Genomic DNA, 24,492 nt, shown 5'->3' on the forward strand with positions numbered 1-24,492 from the left:
TCAAATTTAAAGAGAGAGAAAGAGAGAGAGAGCGCGAGAGAGAGAGAGAGCGAGAGCGCAAGAGAAATGCACACCTGTCCGGGCTCTTCCTATTCCATATAGTTAATACCTTATTGACTTTTGTCATTTTTTTTAGTATGGCTATTAAAGCAGTGGTCAGCAGTATTTGGCATGCCTGAAATCTCAGAAAAATCCAGATACACACCTGTGAGCATCAAAGATAATTTTACTTCCACTATTTCAATCTACAGTTTATGCTTACTACTCACAGGATTTAAAAATCCCTTACAATAAGTCTGCACAAGTCTGTGGCTCACAAACTGAGAATCAATGTGCTACAGCACAGAAGAAAAACATTTACCATAGACTGAATCTGAAGAGTAGATATTCTTATTTTTAAGGCTGTTTTGAGTTTCTGTTTTGTTTCTAACTTGCATCATTATGTATATATGTACGTGCGTATGTATATATTTTTAGAGACAGGGTCTCACTCTGTCACCCAGGCTGGAGTGCAATGGTACAATCACAGCTTACTGTAACCTCAAACTCCCAGGCTCAAGTGATCCTCTCACCACAGCCTCCTGAATTGCTGGGACTACAGGTACACATCACCATGCCCAGCTTATTTTTAAATTTACTTGTAGAGATGGGGGTCTTGGTATGTTGCTTGGACTGGTTTTGAACTCCTGGCCTCAAGCAATCCTCCCACTCTGGCTTCCCTGGGATTACAGGAATGAGCCACTGTGCTCAGCCACACAAGCATTTAAAATGAAGAGATCTGACATAAAAATCCAAATGTTCAACTTGTACTAAAAAAATCACAAGAGTCAGCAAAACCTGCCCTGTATTTATACATGGCTGCAATCAGCAAGAGAGCCGATCGGCACCCACCTCTAGATGGTGTCATCGTCTCTAGTTTCTGTGCTCCCCACCTGGCTGCAGCCATTCATTGGACATACTCTTGGTAAGCAACTGTGTTTGTAACCTCTTTACCACACCTCTGATCTTTTAAAATAAGTTTCCCAGAAATGCAATTATTAATTATGTGCAATTCTTTCTAAGGAGTGCCAAAGGCTACTCACTGTAGTGTTGTCCATGAGAGTGCTTAGCACTGCATATCCAAGAAACAAGTTATTCCAGGGGCCAGTCACCCGTGAATGTGTCTTCCATGCAAGGTATGTACACTGATATTCTGTACAAATCCTACATTTCTGTGCTGCCTTTGTGGCTCCCTGATTTCCAAATCACTAAGTGGCTAGTGCATAGTAGCTGCTGAAAAAATGTTGGGTGGATGGATAACAAATATAATCTACTAAAATTAGTCTTAATTTCTTCCAGCCCCAGTACATAAAAGATTGTTACAAAAGGAATCTGCACTATCACTGTTGAAAGTAGAGTTTTTATTGTTGCTATTGTTATTATAATAGCTGCTCGCATTTGTTCAGAACCTCCCTGATAAATTCATCATAATCTACATTGCTGGAGGAGAAGAGGATCCCAAAGAGAAGAGGAAGTGCCACTGCTGCCATGCAAAATGATCTTAGTGGATACTTGAAACCTGGTATTGAATTACACTGAATCAAATACTGAGGAAGTTATTCCTTTTCCAGGGTTCTTTCAAACTATCTGGGTGTATAAGAGAACAAGTCTCACTTTGGTGCTAACACATTATTTATGTCCCTTTATGACACTTGCCAACTGAACTTCCCTTGTAAACACAGAGAGTATATGGCTCAGACTTGGAGCCTTTATCAGACAACAGAATCTAGATAGCACTTAATAGTAATTTCTTTTTAAGGCAAACGATACAGGTTCTCTATTTCTGGTAGCGATATAAAGATTCCTTTTTAAAGAAAATTAAGCTTCAAAAAGCATTAAAAGGTTTTACATTTAAGAAATTTAAAAATAAAAAAGCATGGCCGGGCGCAGTGGCTCACACCTGTAATCCCAGCACTTTGGGAGGCCGAGGCAGGCAGATCACGAGGTCAAGATATCGAGACCATCCTAACACAGTAAAACCCCATCTCTACTAAAAATACAAAAAATTAGCCAAGCATGCTGGCACACGCCTGTAGTCCCAGCTACTTGGGAAGGGGAGGCAGGAGAATCGCTTGAACCCAGGAGACAGAAGTTGCAGTGAGCCAAGATGGTGTCACTGCACTCCAGCCTGGGTGACAGAGCAAGACTCCGTCTCAAAAAAAAAAAAGCATGACATAAGGCCAGGTGCAAGGGCTCACAGCTGTAATCCCAGCACTTTGGCAGGGGAGGCTGGCGGATAACGAAGTCAGAGTTCTACACCAGCCTGACCAATATGATGAAACCCCATCTCTATTAAAAATACAAAAATTAGCTGGGCATGGTGGCATGCGCCTGTAATCTCAGCTACTCGGGAGGCTGAGACAGGAGAATCGCTTGAACTCGGGAGGCAGAGGTTGCAGTGAGCCGAGATCATGCCATTGCACTCCAGCCAGGGCAACAAGAGCGAAACTCTGTCTAAAAAAAAAAAAAAAAAAAAAAAAAAAAAAAAAAGTACAGTGTGGAGTGCAAATGTGACCCCCAAAAAACCAAGGTGATACACAAAATACTAATATCTGGGCTGTAAATGACCATGCTTTTATGTTTATCAGGCCAACACCATCCTGATACCAAAGCCTGGTAGAGACACAATTTTAAAAAGCAAATTTTAGGCCAATATCCATGATGAACACCTATGTGAAAACCCTCAATAAAATACTGGCAAACCGAATCCAGCAGCACATTAAAAGCTTATCCACTGCAATCAAGTCCACTTCATCCCTGGGATGCAAGGCTGGTTCAACATATGCAAATCAACAAACGTAACCCATCACATAAAAACAGAACCAACAACAAAAACCACATGGTTATCTCGATACAGAAAAAGCCTTCAACAAAATTCAACAGTCCTTCATGCGAAAAACGCTCAATAAACTAGGTATTGATGGAACGTATCTCAAAATAATGAGACCTATTTATGACAAACCAACAGCCAATATCATACTGAATGGGCAAAAACTGGAAGCGTTCCCTTTGAAAACCAGCACAAGACAAGGATGCCCTCTCTCCCCACTCTTATTCAACATAATGTGGGAAGTTCTGGCCAGGGCAATCGGGCAAGAGAAAGAAATAAAGGGTATTCAATTAGGAAAAGAGGAAGTCAAATTGTCACTGTTTGCAGTTGACATGATTATATATTTTAAAAACCCCATTGTCTCACCCCAAAATCTCCTTAAGATGATAAGCAACTTCAGCAAAGTCTCAGGATACAAAATCAACGTGCAAAAACCACAAGCATTCCTATATACCAAAAACAGACAAACGGAGAGCCAAATCATGAGTGAACTCCCATTCACAGTTACTACAAAGAGAATAAAATACCTAGGAATTCAACTTACAAGGGATGTGAAGGACCTCTTCAAGGAGAACTACAAACCACTGCTCAATGAAATAAAAGAGGACACCAACAAATAGAAGAACATTCCATGCTCATGCATAGGAAGAGTCAATATCGTGAAAATAGCCAAATGGCCCAAGGTGATTTATAGATTCAATGCCATCCCCATCAAGCTAACAATGACTTTCTTCACAGAATTGGAAAAAACTACTTTAAAGTTCATATGGAACCAAAAAAGAGCCCACGTAGCCACGACAATCCTAAGCAAAAAGAACAACGCTGGAGGCATCACGTTACCTGACTTCAAACTATACCACAAGGCTATGGTAACCAAAACAGCAAGGTACTGGTACCAAAACTGCTATCTAGACCAATGGAACAGATCAGAGGCCTCAGAAATAACACCACACATCTACAACCATCTGATCTTTGACAAACCTGACAAAAACAAGCAACGGAGAAAGGATTCCCTATTTAATAAATGGTGCTGGGAAAACTGGCTAGCCATATGTAGAAAACTGAAACTGGATCCCTTCCTTAGACCATATACAAAAATTAACTCAAGATGGATTAAAGACTTAAATGTAGGACCTAACACCATAAAAACCCTAGAAGAAAACCTAGGCAATACCATTCAGGACACAGGCATGGGCAAAGACTTCATAACTAAAACACCAAAAGCAATGGCAACAAAATCCAAAATAGGCAAACGGGATCTAATTAAACTGAAGAGCTTCTGCAGAACAAAAGAAACTATCATAAGAGTGAAAAGGCAACCTATAGAATGGGAGAAAACTTTTGCAATCTACCCATCTGACAAAGGGCCAATATCCAGAATCTACAAAGAATTTAAACAAATTTACAAGAAAAAATCAAATAATCCCATCAAAAAGTAGGCAAAGGATATGAATGGACACTTCTCAAAAGAAGACATTTATGCAGCCAACATACATATGAAAAAATGTTCATCATCATCGGTCATCAGAGAAATACAAATCAAAACCACAATGAGATACCATCTCACACCAGTTAGAATGGTGATCATTAAAAAGTCAGGAAACAACAGGTGCTGGAGAGGATGTGGAGAAACAGGAACGCTTTTACACTGTTGGTGGGAGTGTAAATTATTTCAACCATTGCGGAAGACAGTGTGGCGATTTCTCAAGGATCTAGAACTAGAAATACCATTTGACCCAGTGATCCCATTACTGGGTGTATACCCAAAGGATCATAAATCATGCTACACTAAAGACACAGGCACAGGTATGTTTATTGCAGCACTATTTATTTACAATAGCAAAGACTTGGAACCAACCCAAATGTCCATCAATGATGGACTAAATTAAGAAAATGTGGTACATATACACCATGGAATACTATGCAGCCATAAAAAAGGATGAGTTCATGTCCTTTGCAGGGATGTGGATGAAGCTAGAAACCATCATTCTCAGCAAACTATCACAAGGATAGAAAACCAAATACCACATGTTCTCACTCATAGGTGGGAGTTTAATAACGAGAACACAAAGACACAGGGCGGGGAACATCACATACTGGGGCCTGTTAGGGGATGGGAGGCTGGGGGAGGGATAGCATTAGGAGAAATACCTAATGTAAATGACGAGTTGATGGGTGCAGCAAACCAATATGGCACATGTATACCTATGTAACACACCTGCACGTTGTGCACATGTACCCTAGAAATTTAAAAAAAAAAAAAAAAAAAAAAAACAGTGTGGAGTGCAAATGTGACCAAAAAACACCAAGGTGATACACAAAATACTAATATTGGGGATGTAAATGACTATGCTTTGATGTTGCCATTTTGGCACAGAGATGGTGTGTCCAAATTTAATTTCCATTGTATATTAAATGAAAAATAAATGTAACAATAAGCTGTGCACTTTTATGGTAATAGAAAAACCTAAGACCTGTAACCTTGACAGTTTGTAAGTTAACAAAATTAGCTTATGATTATGATTATTAATCTATGCCAATACCACAGAGATGACTCCCCATACCAATAAAGTCTTCCTATAAAGCTCATAATTTGTAAACTGCAAATGAACATTATTTGTTTTGTTGACATTTTGTGATGAAAGCACTTCCATATATAAGATCATAAGGTGGGGTTAACAGTGAGTAAGCCAACAGTGAGTAAGTAGACCAAATGTCACTGATACTCCCCACTGTCAAACAGCAGCTGTGACAAATGCTACAAAGGAGAAGTACATGGTCCTGTAATTTGATACAGGCAGAGCTTCCTTGAGATAGGAGGGATGGGAACAGCAAAACAGCCAGGACATGACCAAAGGAAGAGATATATGAGACAAGGCTGGAGAGGGAGACGAGGACAGAGAAAAGAGGTACTCACTGACCAAGGTAGTTTTTTTTCTGAACTCCCAAGCACAAGGGGAAGACAGTTGAAAGGTTTTAAACGTGGAATGACCTACCTGATCAGATTTGTGTTCTGAAAGGTTTGCTCTGGCTGTAATGTAAGCAACCCTCCAAAGAAGCATCAGTAAACAGAATCAAAACTGATTACAAAATAATGTAGAAACTACTACATCTAGACCAAATAAATAATGGCCAACAGAAAACCAGATCAGAACACTGTCCAGTCTCTTACTGGAAACTAACACTACACTTTTATTTAGGTATATGATACATACGTTTTAGAGACTAGGAACAGCTTAAAACTTATCAAAATGTCATCATTTCTTGGTCAGACCTAAGGTGGCCTACCTACCTCAAGGGCTTGAAGTAAAGAGGACTGGAGCTCGAGGAAGTGGCTCCAAGGAAGATGGCTAAGCATCAAAAACTGCGGCTCTGATTTACATTCCCCAGCTCCCAAACCAAGCATCTTCTTTATGTATTTTACATGATAACTTCCTATTAAGGTTTGATGAAAGAAAGGTTTTGCTACTGAAACCAAGTCTGAAAACTAATGTTAATACCCACGGCCTCCAGAATCCAGTTACAAGACTATCATCAGTCCGTGGGAAAGCAGTGTCTCCAACAACACCACCCTAGGGTCGCTTACTGCTATATACTTCTAATTCTGTTCCCCCTCATGAGCGCTGATGTTCCAAAATAGTCCAGTTTCTGCTTCTAATCCTCCTCAAAATGGTGAAAACTCTGGCTAACACTGGTAGAGCCACCAGAATGCTAACAAGGAAAAAGGAAGGGAGAAAAGGAGAGAAAGGAAGCAAAGGAAAAAAATATATACAATACCAAATTGAAAAGAACCCGGAGCATACACAGTTGGTAGAAGTAGAGAGTGGTACCTTCACTTTGGAAAACTGACAATATCCACTAAAACTCAGCAACTGCACTTCTAGGATTATATTAAACAAATGCATGCAAGCTTCACTAACCAAAAGGCATGTATAGAAATGCTCACAGCAGGCTGGGCAAGGTGGCTCACACCTGTAATCCTAGCACTTTGGGAGGCTGAGGTGGGTGGATCACCTGAGGTCAGGAGTTCGAGACCAGCCTGGCTAACATGGCAAAACCCTGTCTCTACTAAAAATACAAAAATTAGCCAGGCGTGGTGGTGCAGGCCTGTAATCCCAGCTACTCTGGAGGCTGAGGCAGGAAAATTGCTTGAACCCGAGAGGCGGAGGTTGCAGTGAGCTGAGATCGCTCCGCTTCACTCCCGCCTGGGCAAAAGAGCGAAACTCCATTTCAAAAAGAAAAAGAAATGCTCATAGCAGCACTATCCCTAATAACCACAAACTGTAAGCCTCCCAAATGCTCATTAACAGAATGAATGAACTGAGGTATATTCATGAATACTGCACAGACATGAGACTGAATCAATTACAACTACACACAACAACATGGATGAACCTCACATCGGTAACACCGGAAGAAAACAGACCAAAAGCATATCCAGAGGGTTTCCATTTATATAATGTTCAAAAACAGACACAACTGAATTGCCATATGCAAAAAACCGAATCTCAGTATTTACCTTAATACTAAAACCCCAAATGAATCACAGACTTAAATGTTAAGATCCTATCACTCCTAAAAGTCAATCTAGCAGAAAATATTAGTGAATCCAGGCTTGGCAAAGATTTCTTAGGCACAACATACACACACACACACACACACGCACACAAAACCTGAAAAAAAGAAGTTTCAATAAATTGTTTTTCATAAAGATCTACGATCTGTGTACTATCCCATATATGTATCTTCAATAAAAATACTAATAAAAATTAAAGAATTCAGCGATGAGAAGACAACACAATCAACCACTATGTCATCTCATTCGGGAACAAGTACATCTCTACAAGGAGAGAAAGAAAGCCAACAGTGGCAGAGCAGGGATTGGAAAAGGGAAAAATAGTTACCAACAAATGTTTGTCCTAGTCTTTGCATTGCAACGGGAGGAGGAGGGGGAAACAATGAAGAAAGACCCTTTGGTTCTCCTCCTATAACTGCTCTTAGTCCACCACACATCATAAAAGAAAATATATCAACTTAAGAGCAAATCAAAGATATCTTGGTCCAGGATCCTTTTTACTTCTTTCTCTCTTCCTCTGGTACCTTCCTCACTTTTGAATGTTCTCCCTTCCTTTCTCCTTATTTTTTTCAGGTATATCTTTTTGCTCTCTGCATCCACACATCACTATATATCATTTTCACCTTTGCATAAGAGGCACCAAAATAAGAAGAGAACAATTAAAATACATACACAAAAACAGCCTGGGTTCTTTATGGATTTGAAATGCCCTTATATTGGAGAAGAGACAACACACAATCTCACCCAATCCTTTTTATTCAGCATTGGTAGAGTATAGGCCACAGCATAAATATTACTCTAACACTCTCTCCCTCTCCGTTTCTCTCCTCTCCTGTACAAGACAGCTACAATTTGTGAATTCAGTATTTGCTAGCTAACTGGAATGTTAAGGATCTAGGCTAGGAGTTCTTATCTACTGAGCTACAAGTATAAAGACTTCCCTTTAAACACTAAAATACATCAAAAACCCACAAACATGCCAAAAAAAATTATCCTTTCAGTATCTGTTCCCTGAGAAAATGCAAACCTATATAACACTGTTATGAGTTATTAATTTTTAGTTCATTGTGAAGTTTATTAATTAAAACAACATCCACTCACATTTAACAACAACAGATGTGGGCAATGCTATATATGAACACAGTCTCAGCTTCTCAGATCTCCTCATCTCACAAACTCCTCAGCCCTACTTGGGTTTACCCTAGACAGATTGGAAATCAGCTCTGACCACTCTGGGCTCAAATTTCTTTACTGATTAAGAATCATACAATTTTTTTACATGAGTTTCCTGAAGAAATAGCAATATAGTTTGACAAAAATGATAGTACAGTAAAGTACCTTCTGTTCACCCAGGATTATTCTGGGATGATTTATTAAAGAGTTTTCCCAATAACCATTCCTTCTCCACACAACACACACACTCCTTCCCTCTCTCTCTTTCTCCTCCCTCTCTCTACCTATAAAGCACTCAGAACTGGTATCTAGACTGTTCAATAAATGATTAGAGTCAGCCCTCCACATCCACAGATTCAACCCACTACAGATCAAAAACATTTGGGATATAAAACAATAAAAAATAAAATACAACAATAATACAAATTTTTTAAACTATAATATAACAACTATTTACAGAGTGTTTTCATTGTATTAGGTATTGTGAGTAATCTAGAGATGTTTTTAAACATATGGGAGGAAGCACACAGGTTATGTGCAAATACTACACCATTTTACATGAAGGACTTGAGCATCTGTGGATTTTGGCATCTACGGGGGTCTTGGAACCAATCCCCCTTGGACACCAAGGGACAACTGTACTATACCTTTTTAGCTATTATGGTTATTACTACTACTACTCTCCCCCACACACATTACCCCATAAATCCCATAAGTGCTCTAGCTAAGAAAGGGAAAAATGAAGAAACAAGAACTTGAAAACCTAGTTTTTTTTAAATCAGATATTCACATTTATTACTGTAAATAGGAATAAACAAGGGAGTAAAAATGTGTCTAGCACCGACTCTAGTATATTCAAGATGAATTCATTCATTCATTCAACAGGCACTCAAAAAAATGAATATACTTGTAGTAGGATTTACCCCTAAAATCTCCAGAGGGTACTGTCTTGCAGCAAACATCTTCCTCTTAACTATTACATACATCATTTTTTATTCATCATTAGGCATTTTTTTAAAAATTCATTCAATAGCATTCTCTGCTCTTAACTTTTAAAATGGGTATGCTGAATTTTTTTCTCTCTCTTCAAAACACAAAACACAACCAAAAAATAAACTAATTTTTTGTAACCCTGATAGTTTTGTTCTTAGGAGTCAGCCATTCAGAACAGAAGTACTCCATAACTCCCCTACAAAATGGCATTCTACAGACCTCCACTGTTCCATTCAAGGTAAAAACATAATTTTAGATTTCAAGGTGTTATTGAGATCTATTAGGATAACAATATTTTCCAATTTATCCCCCCAAACAACCTTCAAATTACATTATAATCTTACTTCAAATCGTATGTGTATTTTTCTTTTTTTTTTTTTTTTTTGAGACGGAGTCTCGCTCTGTCACCCAGGCTGGAGTGCAGTGGCCGGATCTCAGCTCACTGCAAGCTCCGCCTCCCGGGTTCACGCCATTCTCCGGCCTCAGCCTCCCAAGTAGCTGGGACTACAGGCGCCCGCCACCTCGCCCGGCTAGTTTTTTTGTATTTAATAGAGACGGCGTTTCACCGTGTTTGCCAGGATGGTCTCGATCTCCTGACCTCGTGATCCGCCCGTCTCGGCCTCCCAAAGTGCTGGGATTACAGGCTTGAGCCACCGCGCCCGGCCCGTATGTGTATTTTTCAATGAAGGACTCTTAAGATTCTACAAAAATAAATTAGGTTGTTTTGCTTTTCCCATTTTACAAAATTGAACAAAAACAATTCAACCAATACTAAGCTCTTGCAAGACTAGTAGTTCTTTTGGAAGGATACAAATGAGATGAAAAATTACTAGAAATAATCACATCAGCATTTTTGCATTTATATTTTGTATTTAGAGGTACTTTTCTCTACCCAGTTTTCTGAATTATCAAAAGATCATTCTATACTGCAGGAACAAAATCAGTGGTGGTGAACAATAACTTTTGGTTTGTTTACAATCAAGCAGTTTCTCCCCCACTAAAGAAAGAAGTCAGATTTCTTCATCTTTTCTACCAGTAGATAGATGGGAACACTGACTATATGCAAATTCCAAACATCTCTAAGATTTAGAGCACCATGCTTCAAACCATTAACTTTAATTTTTTTTTTAAGTGAAAGCAAAAATTCTTAAAATTCTTAGCTGGACTGGTGAACAAACAATTGAAGAATGTAATGATAATGCTACATGATATTATAAGGTATTAATTCCTGGATGGGATATACTGTTACAAGCCATAAATTCTTGTTAAACTTCAGATTCTTATTTTTCCAGTTCCTCCAAACAAATTAAAAAGGCAAATGATTTCACTGTTCATTACTATATGACTTTTAATAAAAAGTAGGGGTGAGGGAGAGTACCTTCTTGTTTTAATATATCTACATTAATCAAACAGCTTCCATGTTTGCAAAATGTTGTCTGATTTACAAGCTACATTTATCAATCATTAAGTCAGGATAGCACAATGGCCATGAAATAATAATACATAAACTATATCTCTGGTAAAACTGTGTATGAAGTTATAAGCAATAGTGGCTGATTTCTAAACTTTAACATTATGACCACGTGCGTCCTCCCTTTCCTTCAAATAACCACCAGAGTGTAGGTAAGTAAATAAAATAACCACCAGAGTGTAGGTAAGTAAATAAAAATCACCAAAATATCTTAAGAGTACCTTTCCTCACAGAATGTATTTTAGCCAGAAAACCTCATCCACTCCTAATTTGTTTCTCAATAATATTCAGCCACTCTGTCCAACTCTCAATTTATCAGTAAAGAATTTGTGATACTCCAAAAAGCTAACGTAATTATTACTGTCATCTCATTAAGTGTGCTCTTCCTAGTACAAAACTAACATTACAGCTGACACCTAGCTTGTTCACTATGCACACCACCCTCTTCTCCCCTTCCCATCACCACCATTTTACTGGCAGAATGTTCACAAGGCTGAAGACTGTTTCTCATTTCAGCAAACAGAATGCTTAAGATCAGATGGCTAGCCACAAACCAGAAGTTAGAAGCCACACAAAAATAAACACTGGCAGTCCTAAAATCTTCTACTTTCAGTCTCTAACAAAAGCAGTAACATCGTTTTTATTTGTGATGCCCTAAGTTATAGCCAGAAGCTTTTCCCCCGATTATACTAATAAATCAATTTAAAATAATTTTACATCAGATTATGTCCTTCATATACTAGAATACTTTAAATAAATCCATTTTACCATGGTAGGTTCTTCAACTCATATTTTTTTGTATTTTTTCTGTATCATTCTTTAACTACCACATTATTTCTCCATTTTTTTCTAAATATTACATCTATGAACAAAAAAGATAACCCTGCAAACTAACCCTAGAAAAAGATAAATCAACATATACCTTAAGTATAAAAGATCAATATTAAGTATAACCTACTAGGTAACCAAGAGAAAGGTAAGCATCAACTGTATGCCCAAGAACCTCAATTTAAGACATTATGTAGTATACACAATTTTGGTAAACAGAACTGAACACAATATTTGCATATCAAAATAGGCAACTATAGCCTTATTTCTGATTTCAGATAAAAATATCTTAATGCTTTTTATAAGGCAAAACAGCATTTTAATGAAATATCTCTTTACAGATATAATCACATGATTGACAGATAAAATAATTGCTTTAAAAATACTTCTGAGTCATTTTGTCCTTACCTGCAGGCATGAACCATTACTGCATGCAGTGACTGTTCCATTTCCTAGCACAGACTTGAAGAAGCATCATATCTCTCTTTCAGAATGTGACTAATCTGTGGGTTTGCAATTCCTAAGCTATTTACAAATGGCACTCCCTTACCATATAAGAATAAATATGTATTACAACCCCAAATCAAGTATTTTTAACCTACATTTTACAAATAACCTTCATAATTCTGTAAAGCAGCAACCTCAAAATGCAGGAAGAAAACCTCACAGTATTTCCCTTTCAAAAAGCAAGATTTTCTTTTTTGCTTTTTAGCTAAATTATTTTTAAAGCCTTCAACAGCTGTCACACATGAACCAGCGGTCTGCTGTGTTATGGTGTGCATGCTGCAGCTGATTAGGCTTTACAATTTTTCTTTAAAAAATCAATCACCCTTTGCAAAAGCAGAACAGCTTGCCCAAATACACATCTTCAATACAGCACAATACCAGCATGCAGGACAATACGTTATATAGCAAACTTGACAAGAAAAAAAAAAAAAATATGTCCTGGTTTGTTTCTTAGCAATGCTACACCATTAATTGTTCATGCAAGAGATGTAGCTGTACCTTTCTGAAGAGGACGACTTCTCAGAGTTAACTGACATCAGCAGCTCAATCTTCTGCTTGATTTCTGGAAAAATCAGAAAATATTCACAACCAAGATTGCCTGCCCTTGCTTTCAAGCCTTATATCAAGAGATTTTTCTTCTCTAATCCCTTTTGTTCAGAATGAGGCCACAAGATTCGCAGTACTTCTGTTAGGACTGGGATTCAATGGTGCTATAAAGGGAAAAAGCTCCAGAGGCATCAGGCCTTGCTAAACTATGCACATGACTGTTTATGAAAGCAGGAAGTACCATTTCTTTAAAGCAGAGGGGTGTTTTCTTTTTTAAGGTAGAACTAGCATGGCTCTACAAGATGATTTTCAATTTAGCAAAATAAAATACAAACAAGACATTTTGAACATCTGAATTAAATATACTAGATCATTTGAGAAGCCTGGGTATTCACGTCACAGGCTGTAATAAACAGATATGCAACCCTTGGCTGTTTCTATTTCACTAGCCCTAAAAAATATGGCTCAGTGAATCATTTTTGTCACTTAAGAATGAAATATTAAACCAGAACCCCAATGTATAGATTTCAAAATGTTTAACCTTTAATTTCTTGATTGTGTTTAATTACAGACACATTTAACATCTAGTGTCCCTAACTCCTCTAGAAAGAGACTTTTTATTTTATACCTTAATTTTCCCCTCCTCCTTAGCAGTACAGTATAAGTGAACAGCAACACCCATTTACCGAGTAGGGATAATATACTTGTCCTTTTAGGAAAGGATTGACAATACACATCTAAAACAGGAATGTAAGCGCCAGTTCAACTTAATTAAAAGATCATTGCTGATACTGATTTGGAAGGGAGGTAATAGACTAAAAGGGAAGGAAGGGTGAAAATAAGAGAAGGAAAAGATAATGAGACAATCTAATACGTTTCCTTTAAAACATCAACGACTGACTCAAAGCACATAATTTTAAGTTAATAAAACTGACATGGTCCTATTACCCAGACTATTTCATGTGTAAAGATGTTTTCCTACCCCTAACAAGTATTTCCAACTGGTTTTTAAAACTGAAGTGTGCTTTCATAATAAAAAGTTCACATATTAAAAATAAAGTAGTGCCAATAAAATGTTTTCAACAGTATCAGGATTTCAAAATAGACCTCAATAGTTTTTTTTTTTTTATTTAAAGCAGTAAAGCAAATTTTAATTTTTTAAAATGTTGACTATATAAATCAAAGTTGAATATGAGAAGATGTAAAAGAAAAAAGAATAAAAATTAGTTTCATAAAATACAATGGACCTGTACAGAAATATCCTCTCAGTGTTGTTAAAATAAGGAATTTCCCCAAATTTTTAAGCTTATAACTTCAATAAGCATTGTAAAAGCGGCATGAATAGCTGATGAGAGAGCAGAATCTACCATAGGCTGTAGCCAAGCTGCCTAGCCACTGGGAGAGGAGAGCACAGTGCCTATAGGTGGGGTGGTGCTGAGACTCACCTTGAGATCAGGCACGTGGCACCACCGTGAGCCCTCAGCAGGGCCCCTCCCCTTGTTTTGGAAGGAGCAGGGTGTTAGAAACTCAGACTCTGCCTTAGATTTAGGAAGAGGCTCCTCTGCCTCTTTTTTTTTTTTTAAATGGAGTTTCGCTCTTTGCCCAGACTAGAGTGCAATGGCACAATCTCAGCTCACTGCAACCTCCGCCTCTCGGGTTCCAGCGATTCTCCTGTCTCAGCCTCCAGAGTAGCTGGGATTACAGGCGCCCACCACCACACCCAGCTAATTTTTTGTCTTTTTAGTAGAGACAGGGTTTCACCATGTTGGTCAGGCTGGTCTTGAACTCCTGACCTCAGATGATCCACCCGCCTCAGCCTCATTTTGTTGGGATTACAGGTGTGAACCACCGTACCAGGCCTCCTCTGCCATTTTTAATAGCTATATGACCTTGGGGAAATTACTTAAACTCTCTAAAGCCTCTATCTCCTCTCCTGTAAAATGAGGATAATAACATATATCTGAAAGGCTGTGGCGAGGATTTAATGAAATAATCCATGAAAGTAAAGTAGATTGTGCCTGGGATGTGGTGAGCCTTCCCTGCCTCATCTCTCAATGATTATTTACTGAATGAGTTAATGAAGGATACGAGGCCTGTCCAATGTTAAATGGTTTTTCCACAGTTTAAATCCACCTTCTCCTTCTTCTCATCAACCTCAACATCCCCCTTTTTATCACTGTAGTGTTACTACAGGTGGGAACTTAACTTTAATCTGTATCTCAGCCTCCCTTTCTAGAGAATTGTGTTCCATGTATTAACTCGCTGCTTCAGAAAAGAGATTACACTTGAATCCATCTTCATCATGGCAAGTTTTTATTCCAAAACAACAAAAAGTTCACACTTCAGTATACCGATGTAAATCAATGCACTTAAGATGAAAAAGGCCAAGATTAAATTACACAGCTCTAATGAAGTTAATGCCTATCTTGTAAACACTGGAAAGAAAAGTTCAAGCTATAAACCATACTCTGGTGACACTGGAAGCTCCAACCAAAGAGGATTCTAATAATACATGAAAAGGTTTCTAACTTCATTTTCACCTTATCTCTAAACCTTCAGATTTGTTCATAGCTTCAGAAGGACTCAGAAATCAAGGAACGTTAACACTCTGATACTGTATCCTTTTAGGCCCACATATTCCATCTATGCTACCATCAACTCCTCCCTGTCCATATCATCCATAGGTCTGGTAATTCCCCACGTTCGTGAAGAATTCCAGAAGCCATTTAACTGATTTCCATTCCACCACAACATCTGCCATAATCGGGGGTACCTGGATTTCCATACTGATATGACTTATTACAAAAGACCTGGCTATGGACTCCAGGCTCCTCAATCCACAGACTCTTGAACGTCCACCTCTTGAGCCATCCGTTCCCTTGACCATGCTCAGGACACCTTCTCACACACACTGCAAACACTTTCCCCCTCAGTCAGTTGTTTTGGAATTTTTTTCAATTACTTCCAGGGTAGTATCTGGGACCCTATACACTTTATTTTTCTGTAATGAAATCAACCAATCTTTTACTTGTTAAATTCTGGTCTTCCTGATAAACTTAGAAACGTGTTCCTCACACGAAAGTTTTTAAAATTTTCATCCAATTTTCCTCTAATATGCTTTATAATAGTATTTGCATGTAAATCTTAGAAACTTCCAGAATTTATTTTGTTCTATGAATTGATATAGAAATCCAGTCTGCTTTCACAAGTCAGATTTTAAAATGACTCTCTTGTCATTTTAAAATGACGCATCCTCACAATTCTAAAATGACTCTCTTGCTTACCACTTCTTGCTTCTTCCAAAGCAGCACCCACTGTCTCCATGTATACATTTAGACCAATGAGTGCAAAAAAATCCATCAACCTGTTTATTTAATAGTTGTATTCCCTATGGATGTAATCTGAAAATGCTTGACAGTACACTCAACAGCTCCTTCTACATCTCAGCCTTTAATCAATCCTTTACCATCTGCCCTACTCCCACCTTAAGACCACACTTGCTTATTTCACACAGAAAATAGGCAAGCAGTTCCTGTGTAGTTTGAATAAACATTTTAAATTATAGTTGCTTTATTTTTAGCCATAATTTTGTTTTTTAACTGCTAAATAACATTATAGGAGGACATAAGTTTTTGTGGCTTTTTTTAATGCTTTTACATTTGCTTTCTCCTCCTAACTCTGAGTACTTTGCAAGACCGTTATCTTCCATGCAAGCCCTTAAATGCTAGTGATACCTACAAGGACCCTCTTTTCACTCACTGACCCTTCTATCTACATACACCCTCACCATCAAGAACTACAGGGCATTGATGATAACTGTATCTTAGTTTCCAGCCCAATATTCTCTCCTACAACCCAGAACCACATATCCTCCAACCCCTACTTGACATTTTCACCTAGACAGTCGCTGCATGGCTTGAATGCAATGTCTAAAATTGAACCCATGAACTTATAAACCTAATGTCTTATTTTATACTCCTGATCTCAGTGAACAGCAATGCCATTGCCTTACCAAACCTCAAATGTTTCAGGGATCCCAGGCTAGTTTCCCCAATCTCATCTGAAGTATCCTTCCCAGCCAGGCACAGTGGCTCACACCTGTAATCCCAGCACTTTGGGAGGCCAAGGCAGGCGGATCACAAAGGTCAAGAGATCAAGACCATCCTGGCTAACACGGTGAAACTTCGTCTCTACTAAAAATAAAAAAAATTAGCCGGGCACGGTGGCGGGTGCCTGTAGTCCCAGCTACTCAGGAGGCTGAGGCAGGAGAATGGCATGAACCTGGGAGGTGGAGGCTGCAGTGAGCCAAGATCGTGCCACTGCACTCCAGCCTGGGTGACAGAGAGAGACTCCGTCTCAAAAAAAAAAAAAGAAAAGAAAAGAAAAAGAAATACCTTTCCCTCCATTCTCCCTTTTTTATATCATATGCTCTGGAAATACTGAGTTCTACTCTATGTGGCTCCCCAGGCATGCCATGCTTGTTCACGCCACTAAGTCATATACGGTTTCCTCTCCCTAGAATGCCACTGTTGTCTCCCTTGCACACCCAACTCGTTTTTTTTGTTTTTTTTTTTTGAGACAGAGTCTCATTCTGTCACCCAGAGTGGAGTGGAGTGGTGGAATCTCAGCTCACTGCAACCTCTGCCTCCCAAGTTCAAATGATTCTCCTGCCTCAGCCCCACAAGTAGCTGGGATTACAGGTGGGCACCACCACTCCCAGCTACCCAACTCACTTTTCTAATCCCAGTCCCAAATGTTCCCTCCACACAAACACCTTCCCAGAATTAAGTTCACCTCCTCTACGTCTCTATATTTGCATTACCAAATTACTAAAATACATAAATTACTTGTTTCAGTCCCCATGAGACCATTGCTTCCCTAAGGACAGGCACCTGACTGTTCAATTCAGACAGCCTGGCATGTCAGACACTGGTTGTTGACACCTTCATAATCTTCTCAGCCCGTTACAGTCAATCTAATGTTAGTTACAACTGAGCTACATCAATTTATTCTTAAATATACATCTCCAGATACACTTAATCAAAGATCCAAGCAATTTTAGAACTAGACTGATCCTCAGAGATCATATAATAGCTGAACCACATGAATTTATAAAGGGGAAATTTAACAGGCAAGAAGGTAAACTACTGGAGGCAATCACATTCTTCATCCTCTCCAGAAGATTACTGTTGCTGAGACCTACAGTAAAATTTCCAAGAACCTCAACAACCCAAATAGTAAAACCCACCCAATAGTCCCATAGGCTGTTCTTTTGGATAAACACAGAAACTGACCTCAAGTGATCCACCTGCCTCGGCCTCCCAAAGTGCTGGGATTACAGGCATGAGCCACCGTGCCCAGCCAGTGATTCACTTTCTGTGTGGAGAGCAGCAGGACCTACACCAGACCCCTGGTATTTTGGTAACAGTAGGACATTTCAACCTTATTTTAAATCAGTTTTTAAAATGCTATTTTCTTATATCTTCAATCAATTCAAATCATCCTTATTAATCAGCTTTCCTGATTAAAACAACTAATCATTTGGGGCATGATACTCTTCTTATTCATCCCCTTATATACATCCCTCAAAGCCAACAATTCACTGTGATTTCCCTATTCATTCTCTTGATCAAACCTACAGATCTTCCTCATAACTCTTTTATTCTCGTTTTTACTCACACCTTAAAAGATACTCAAACTCCTTATGAAGATGAACAGTTTTTAACTCTTCAGTTAATGGCCTAGTAGCTCTAACGCTTCACCTGTCTACGCTGTAACACACTAGAAGTTTAAGGCTCCTGGAACACTAAGGGCTATCAGTCCAGCATTAAGCCAAGCCCCTGGAACCCTGATGAGGAGCAGCAGATTACCAGTAACTCTACTCAGAATGAGGTCCCATAGGGGTGGTGCTTCAAAGATAGAGACATCCTAGGAGAAAAATGGAGCCACCCTGAATCTACCTAGAATCCTAGGAGTGAGGGGAGCATAAGAACACACGGAAGCTGTGGGCATGATATGCTCCTTTGTCATTCAGATCACTAAACCTGAGCATGAGGACTCTGACTTACGTGAAGTGGAAATTTAAAAAGACATAATAACTGGGCAGATTATTCTACCTAAATTCTTAGAGCTATGTCCTTTTTCCATGGGAATAATTCTGGCAAATTTAATAAGCTTCCTTTCACTTGCCAAATTCTTTACATAATCATCCACAAACTTAATTTTGTTTGGGGTGTACATAAGGAAGATTTTTTTTTTTTTAAGGGACAGAGTCTTGCTCTGTCACCGAAGCCGAAGTGCAATGGTGCAACTATAGCTCACTGGGGTCTCAAACTCCTGGGCTCAAGCAATCCTCCCACCTCAGCCTCCTGAGTAGTTAAGGTTGCCTGAAATGACAGGTTAATACTGCAAGAATATACCTAGAAGTTAAGAGGAAAATGCCTCAGCAGGCCTCAAAACCACACGCTTCTTCAGAAGTCAGAGCAGCTCCCAAATCAATACTTCCAGGTGTTCAGTGGGATAGTTCTCCACTTTAATGCTCCACTATTCTGGGGTTTCAACACCTCTCCCATCCTAATTCTACTTCTCCTGCCACTGCCAATTAACTGCTTCTTCTATTTCACATGTTTACACATTCTACTGCCTCGGGATACATGCTTACAGAGCCCTTCTTGGTGTCTCCAACTTAGTATTTTTAAGAGACTTCTCACTGAAATGCAAAAGGCCCGCAGAGGCTTTTCTGGCTCAGGTGCCAATTTCTGATACTACTATCTGAAGCCACGTATTGAGGTCCTGACTCTAAACTGACTGACTCATAAGGGAATGTTCACAAAGGTGCAAGAATAAAGCAATTCCTCTGCGTAATCTAGGAGGGTGGATGATTAACTGACCAACATCTGCTAAGGCCAGTTTAGCCTTAAAAGGGAGTGCTATCCCAGTGTTCATTACTGACGTCCTCTATTATAAGAATTCACAGAAAAGCAGAAATTCTGCAAACATAAAAATCATCATTGGTAAACTGAGCATTCAAAAAACTATCCCCAATTATCACTAACTTTTATCCCCACCCATCAAAATCCTTTGTCACGCTCATTAATAATCACACAGTCTAACAATTCAATAAAATACAAATCTAGGGCCAAGTGAAAACTTAAAATCTGCAAAAGATGAAAAAAGTGACAAAGTTGACAGAAAATACTAAAGAAATTCTAGAGTTCCAGGCAAAATCATTGATAAATGAGGATAGAGGAGAAGTTTATGAGGTTTGTATATGAAGAGAAAAATCAACAAGGACAATAACATGCTAAGTGCCTCAAGAATAATTATTTGAGGCCGGGCGCGGTGGGGCTCATGCCTGTAATCCCCGCACTTTGGGAGGCTGAGGCAGGCAGATCACTGAAGATCAGGAGTTCGAAACCAGCCTGGCCAACAAAGTGAAACCCCGTCTCTATTAAAAATACAAAAAGTAGCCAGGTGTGGTAGAGCATGCCTATAATTCCAGCTACTAGGGAGGCTGAGCCAGGAAAATAGCTTGAGCCGGAGGCAGAGGTTGCAGTGAGCTGAGATCATGGCACTGCACTCCAGCCTGAGTGAGTGAGACTCTGTTTAAAAAAAAAAAGATAATTATCTGATTATTAGAGACTGAAAGAGAATACATAACAAAGCCCTTAATTTGCAAAAATGAGGCCAGGGGCAGTGGCTCACAACTGTAATCCCAGCACTTTGGGATATCACCTGAGGTCAGCAGTTCGAGACCAGCCTGGCAAACACGGTGAAGCCCCATCTCTAATAAAAATACGGAAAAAAAAAAAAAAAAAAAAGCCAGGCGTTGTGACACATGGCTGTAGTCCGAGCTACTTGGGAAGCTGAGGCAAGAGAATCGTTTGGACTCAGGAGACGGAGGTTGCGGTGAGCTGAGACTATACCACTATACTCCAGCCTGGTTAACAGAGCAAGACTCCCTGAAGAAGTAAAGAAAAAGAAGAAAGGAAAGAGGAAAGGGGAAAGGGGAAAGGGGAAAGGGAAAAGGGAAAAGGGGGAAGGGGAAAGGGGAAAGGGGGAAGGGGAAAGGGGAAAGGGAAAAGGGGAAAGAAGTAAGGGGGAGTGCGGAAGGGGAAAGAGGAAAGGGGAAGGGGAAAGGGGAAAGGGGAAGGAAGGAGAGAAAGAGAGAAAGAAAAAAAGAAAAAAAATAGTAAAAATGCCCTTCATTATGGCTGCATTATAACCCAAAAGATGTCCAATCATGTTATTACACAACTTAGTATGGAAATGTACACCAAAAACAATCAACACTTGGTATAAACTTAGTTCATTCTAAAAATAAGTACATATTTTCTATTACAATTTAAGTTTTTTAAATAAAATAGGCTTACTTTCAGATTATGATTTCATTTTTCAAGATGAAGTCCCAGTTCCACCCACTTCCTTAAACGCAGCCTTTGCCAGTACCAGCTTTCCCCTGCTGCAATTCCAAAGCAAGATCGTTTGTGCTCCTGAACACAGTGCCCATAGACTATGTCATGTTCACTCCAAACTTTACAGTGGGGGTGTCAGAGGGCGGGGGGGAGGGGGAGGGGGTGGTGTTGGTGCAGGCGGAAGATAATGAAAGAGGAAAAGGAGGTAGTCTCAGGCTGGTTAGGTTTCTGATTTAGAACTTTCAAGGTAGCCGCTGGTACCACTTATGAGAAACTCTGTTTGAGAGGAACGTTTTTCTGTTACTTTTAAAATTATTATTCTGGGTACAATTTATAACCCAAGAGAAATACTAGTTCAAAAGGAAAGGGGTTTGCCACTGATTTCTAAGTTCTGGCAAGAAAAGTGAGTCATTCTCTCCAAAAATGGGATCCCTATTTCCCCTACCCCCAGGAGGGTGTGAAAGAAAGCCAACAAGCAAGAAGGCAGAGAGGAACCTCAGACCACCCAGTCTAAAGGCCTCATGGATACACTAAAACTTCACAGTTCACCAAAACTGTTTGTTACCAGTGTTTTGGCATAAAATTTCAGAACTAAATACAACAATGTATTAAATAAATTCCTAATTTTATTCCTCTCACCATCATTCCCCTGTTAGCAATGAAATGTGGTGAAACCAGTCTCTGAAAACTATCTAAAGGTTTCTCACTCACTACAGCAAAGTATCACTAATAGTTAATCCGGCCTCTTGACAGAACAAAGCCTCTTTTTCCCTGACTCTGTCAAGCAGACAGAAGAAGTAACACAAGTTCTTAGATAGCTATGAGCTGTTACACTCAAGCTGACACCCAATGCTGTGTTCAGTATGAGGCCAAGTTTTAAAGCTTTTCCTGCATTATTCTTAAAATATGAGCATCATTTATTTTACTGATACAACACATAAATTTTACAAATTACATCATAGAGTAATACTCAGAAAAAATAAGTATTTTTATAATCTTAAGAGATAGTTTTCTCATACCATATATTAATTAAAAGACAACTGAAACTACTTGGTTCACTGATATTGACACGTACAAAGTCAAAAATTAAGCCAAGCACAGTGGCTCACGTCTGTACCCCAGCACTTTGGGAGGCTGAAGTGGGCAGACTGCTTGAGGTCAGGAATTCGAGACCAGCCTGGATAATATGATGAAACTCCATCTCTACTAAAAATACAAAAATTAGCCGGGTGTGGTGGCACATGCCTGTAATCCCCACTACTTGGGAGACTGAGGCACAAGAATCGCTTGAACCTGGCAGGTGGAGGTTGCAGTGAGAGCGAAGACTGAGATCATGCCACTGCATGCCAGCCAGGGTGACAGAGCAACACTCTGTCTTTAAAAAAAAAAAAAAAAAAAGTCAAAAATTAAGATGTTTTAATTTCATCTGCAATTTTTGCACACAAACAACAGTGAATTCACCAACGCAATGAATGTCTGATTTCTAACTTCTTTGGTAAGCCAACACCCACCCAATCATCTCAAAAAGAAACTTTATTATGTTAAGAGGTGGTAAAATTATTCTAGGAGGCTATTTACATGTATAAGAAAACAAGACATTTAAAAAAAAAAAAAAGCATAAGAATTAGTGCCCCTAACTCTCAACTCACATTAACTTTCAACCCATTTTTCCTCTTTTTTGTTGTTGTTTGGGTTTTGGTTATTTTTCCCCCCTTTTTCTGAGACAGGAGTCTGGCTAGGTCGCCCAGGCTGGAGTGCAGTAGCACGATCTCAGTTCACTGCAACCTCCGCCTCCCAGGTTCAGGTGGTTCTGCTGCCTCAGCCTCCCGAGTAGCTGAGATTACAGGCGCTGGCCACCACGCTCAGCTAATTTTTGTATTTTTAGTAGAGACAGGTTTCACCATGTCAGCAGGCTGGTCTCAAACTCCTGACCTCCAGTGATCCATCCACCTCGGCCTCCCAAAGTGCTGGGATTACAAGCATGAGCAACCGCGTCTGGCTCTATAACTTTCAACTGCAAAAACGGCAATTACATTTGCACCAACCTAATAATTTCCATTTAACATGCATAGACATTGAAAGCTAAATTTGCTCAAGACTCCAGTGCTCCCCACCAGTTGCAGTGGCAAATGTCTGCAGTCCTAGCTACGTGGAGACTGAGGCAGGAGGATCACTTGAGCTTTGAAGTTTGAGGATATAGTGCACTATGATCACCCCTGTGGATAGCCACTGCACTCCACCTGGGCAATACACTGAGACCCTGTTGCTAAGGGAAACAAAAAACAAAAAAAAAAGATCCCAAAGCTCAACAGTTCCACTTACAAAAGCAGCAAAAATAAAATATTTACAAATTTAATCAAGGAAGTACAACGCTTATACACTAAAAACTACAGAATACTGTTGAAAGAAATGAAAGACCTGGCCGGGCACAGTGGCTCACACCTGTAATCCCAGCACTTTGGGAAGCTGAGGCGGGCGTTTCACGAAGGTCAAGAAATCAAGACCGGCCGGGCACGGTGGCTCAGGCCTGTAATCCCAGCACTTTGGGAGGCTGAGATGGGCGGATCATGAGGTCAGGAGATCGAAATCATCCTGGCTAACATGGTGAAACCCTGTCTCTACTAAAAAATACGAAAAACTAGCCGGGCGAGGTGGCGGGTGCCTGTAGTCCCAGCTACTCGGGAGGCTGAGGCAGGAGAATGGCGTGAACCCAGGAGGCGGAGCTTGCAGTGAGCTGAGATCGCGCCACTGCACTCCAGGCTGGGTGACAGAGCGAGACTCCGTCTCAAAAAAAAAAAATAAAAATAAATAAAAAAGAAATCAAGACCATCCTGGCTAACATGGTGAAACCCCGTCTCTACTAAAAATGCAAAAAATTAGCCAGCCTGGGCAACAGAGCGAGACTCCGCCTCAGTAAAAAAAGAAAACAGAAAGAAGCAAAGGAAAGAAAGGAAGGGAAGGAAGGGAAGGAAGAGGAGGAAGGGGAGGAAGGGAAGGAAGAGGAGGAAGGGGAGGAAGGGGAGGGAGGGAGGAAGGGGAGGGAGGGAGGAAGGGGAGGGAGGGAGGGAGGCAGGCAGGCAGGCAGGCAGGCAGGCCCTAAATAAATGGAAAGACA

The 24,492-nt window shown here is 39.6% G+C and overlaps 1 protein-coding gene across 11 annotated transcripts in view; it reads right to left on the reverse strand.

The window, feature by feature from the left end:
- SRPK2 (SRSF protein kinase 2) overlaps positions 1-24,492 on the reverse strand; it is a 303,416-nt gene that overhangs the window by 149,438 nt on the left and 129,486 nt on the right. For 5 of the 11 annotated variants that reach the window (XM_025381157.1, XM_025381149.1, XM_025381154.1 and 2 more), the window contains exon 3: positions 12,916-12,979. The exons of 4 other annotated variants lie outside the window; for them this stretch is intronic. In XM_025381157.1, the coding sequence (XP_025236942.1) occupies positions 12,916-12,979 (64 nt within the window). Of the gene's footprint in view, positions 1-12,915; positions 13,188-24,492 lie in introns of those variants that run through there. 2 more of the 11 variants (XM_025381156.1, XM_025381153.1) reach the window with 1 other exon arrangement.

Source organism: Theropithecus gelada, chromosome 3 (genome assembly GCF_003255815.1).
Source record: "Theropithecus gelada isolate Dixy chromosome 3, Tgel_1.0, whole genome shotgun sequence".
NCBI lineage: Eukaryota > Metazoa > Chordata > Mammalia > Primates > Cercopithecidae > Theropithecus > Theropithecus gelada.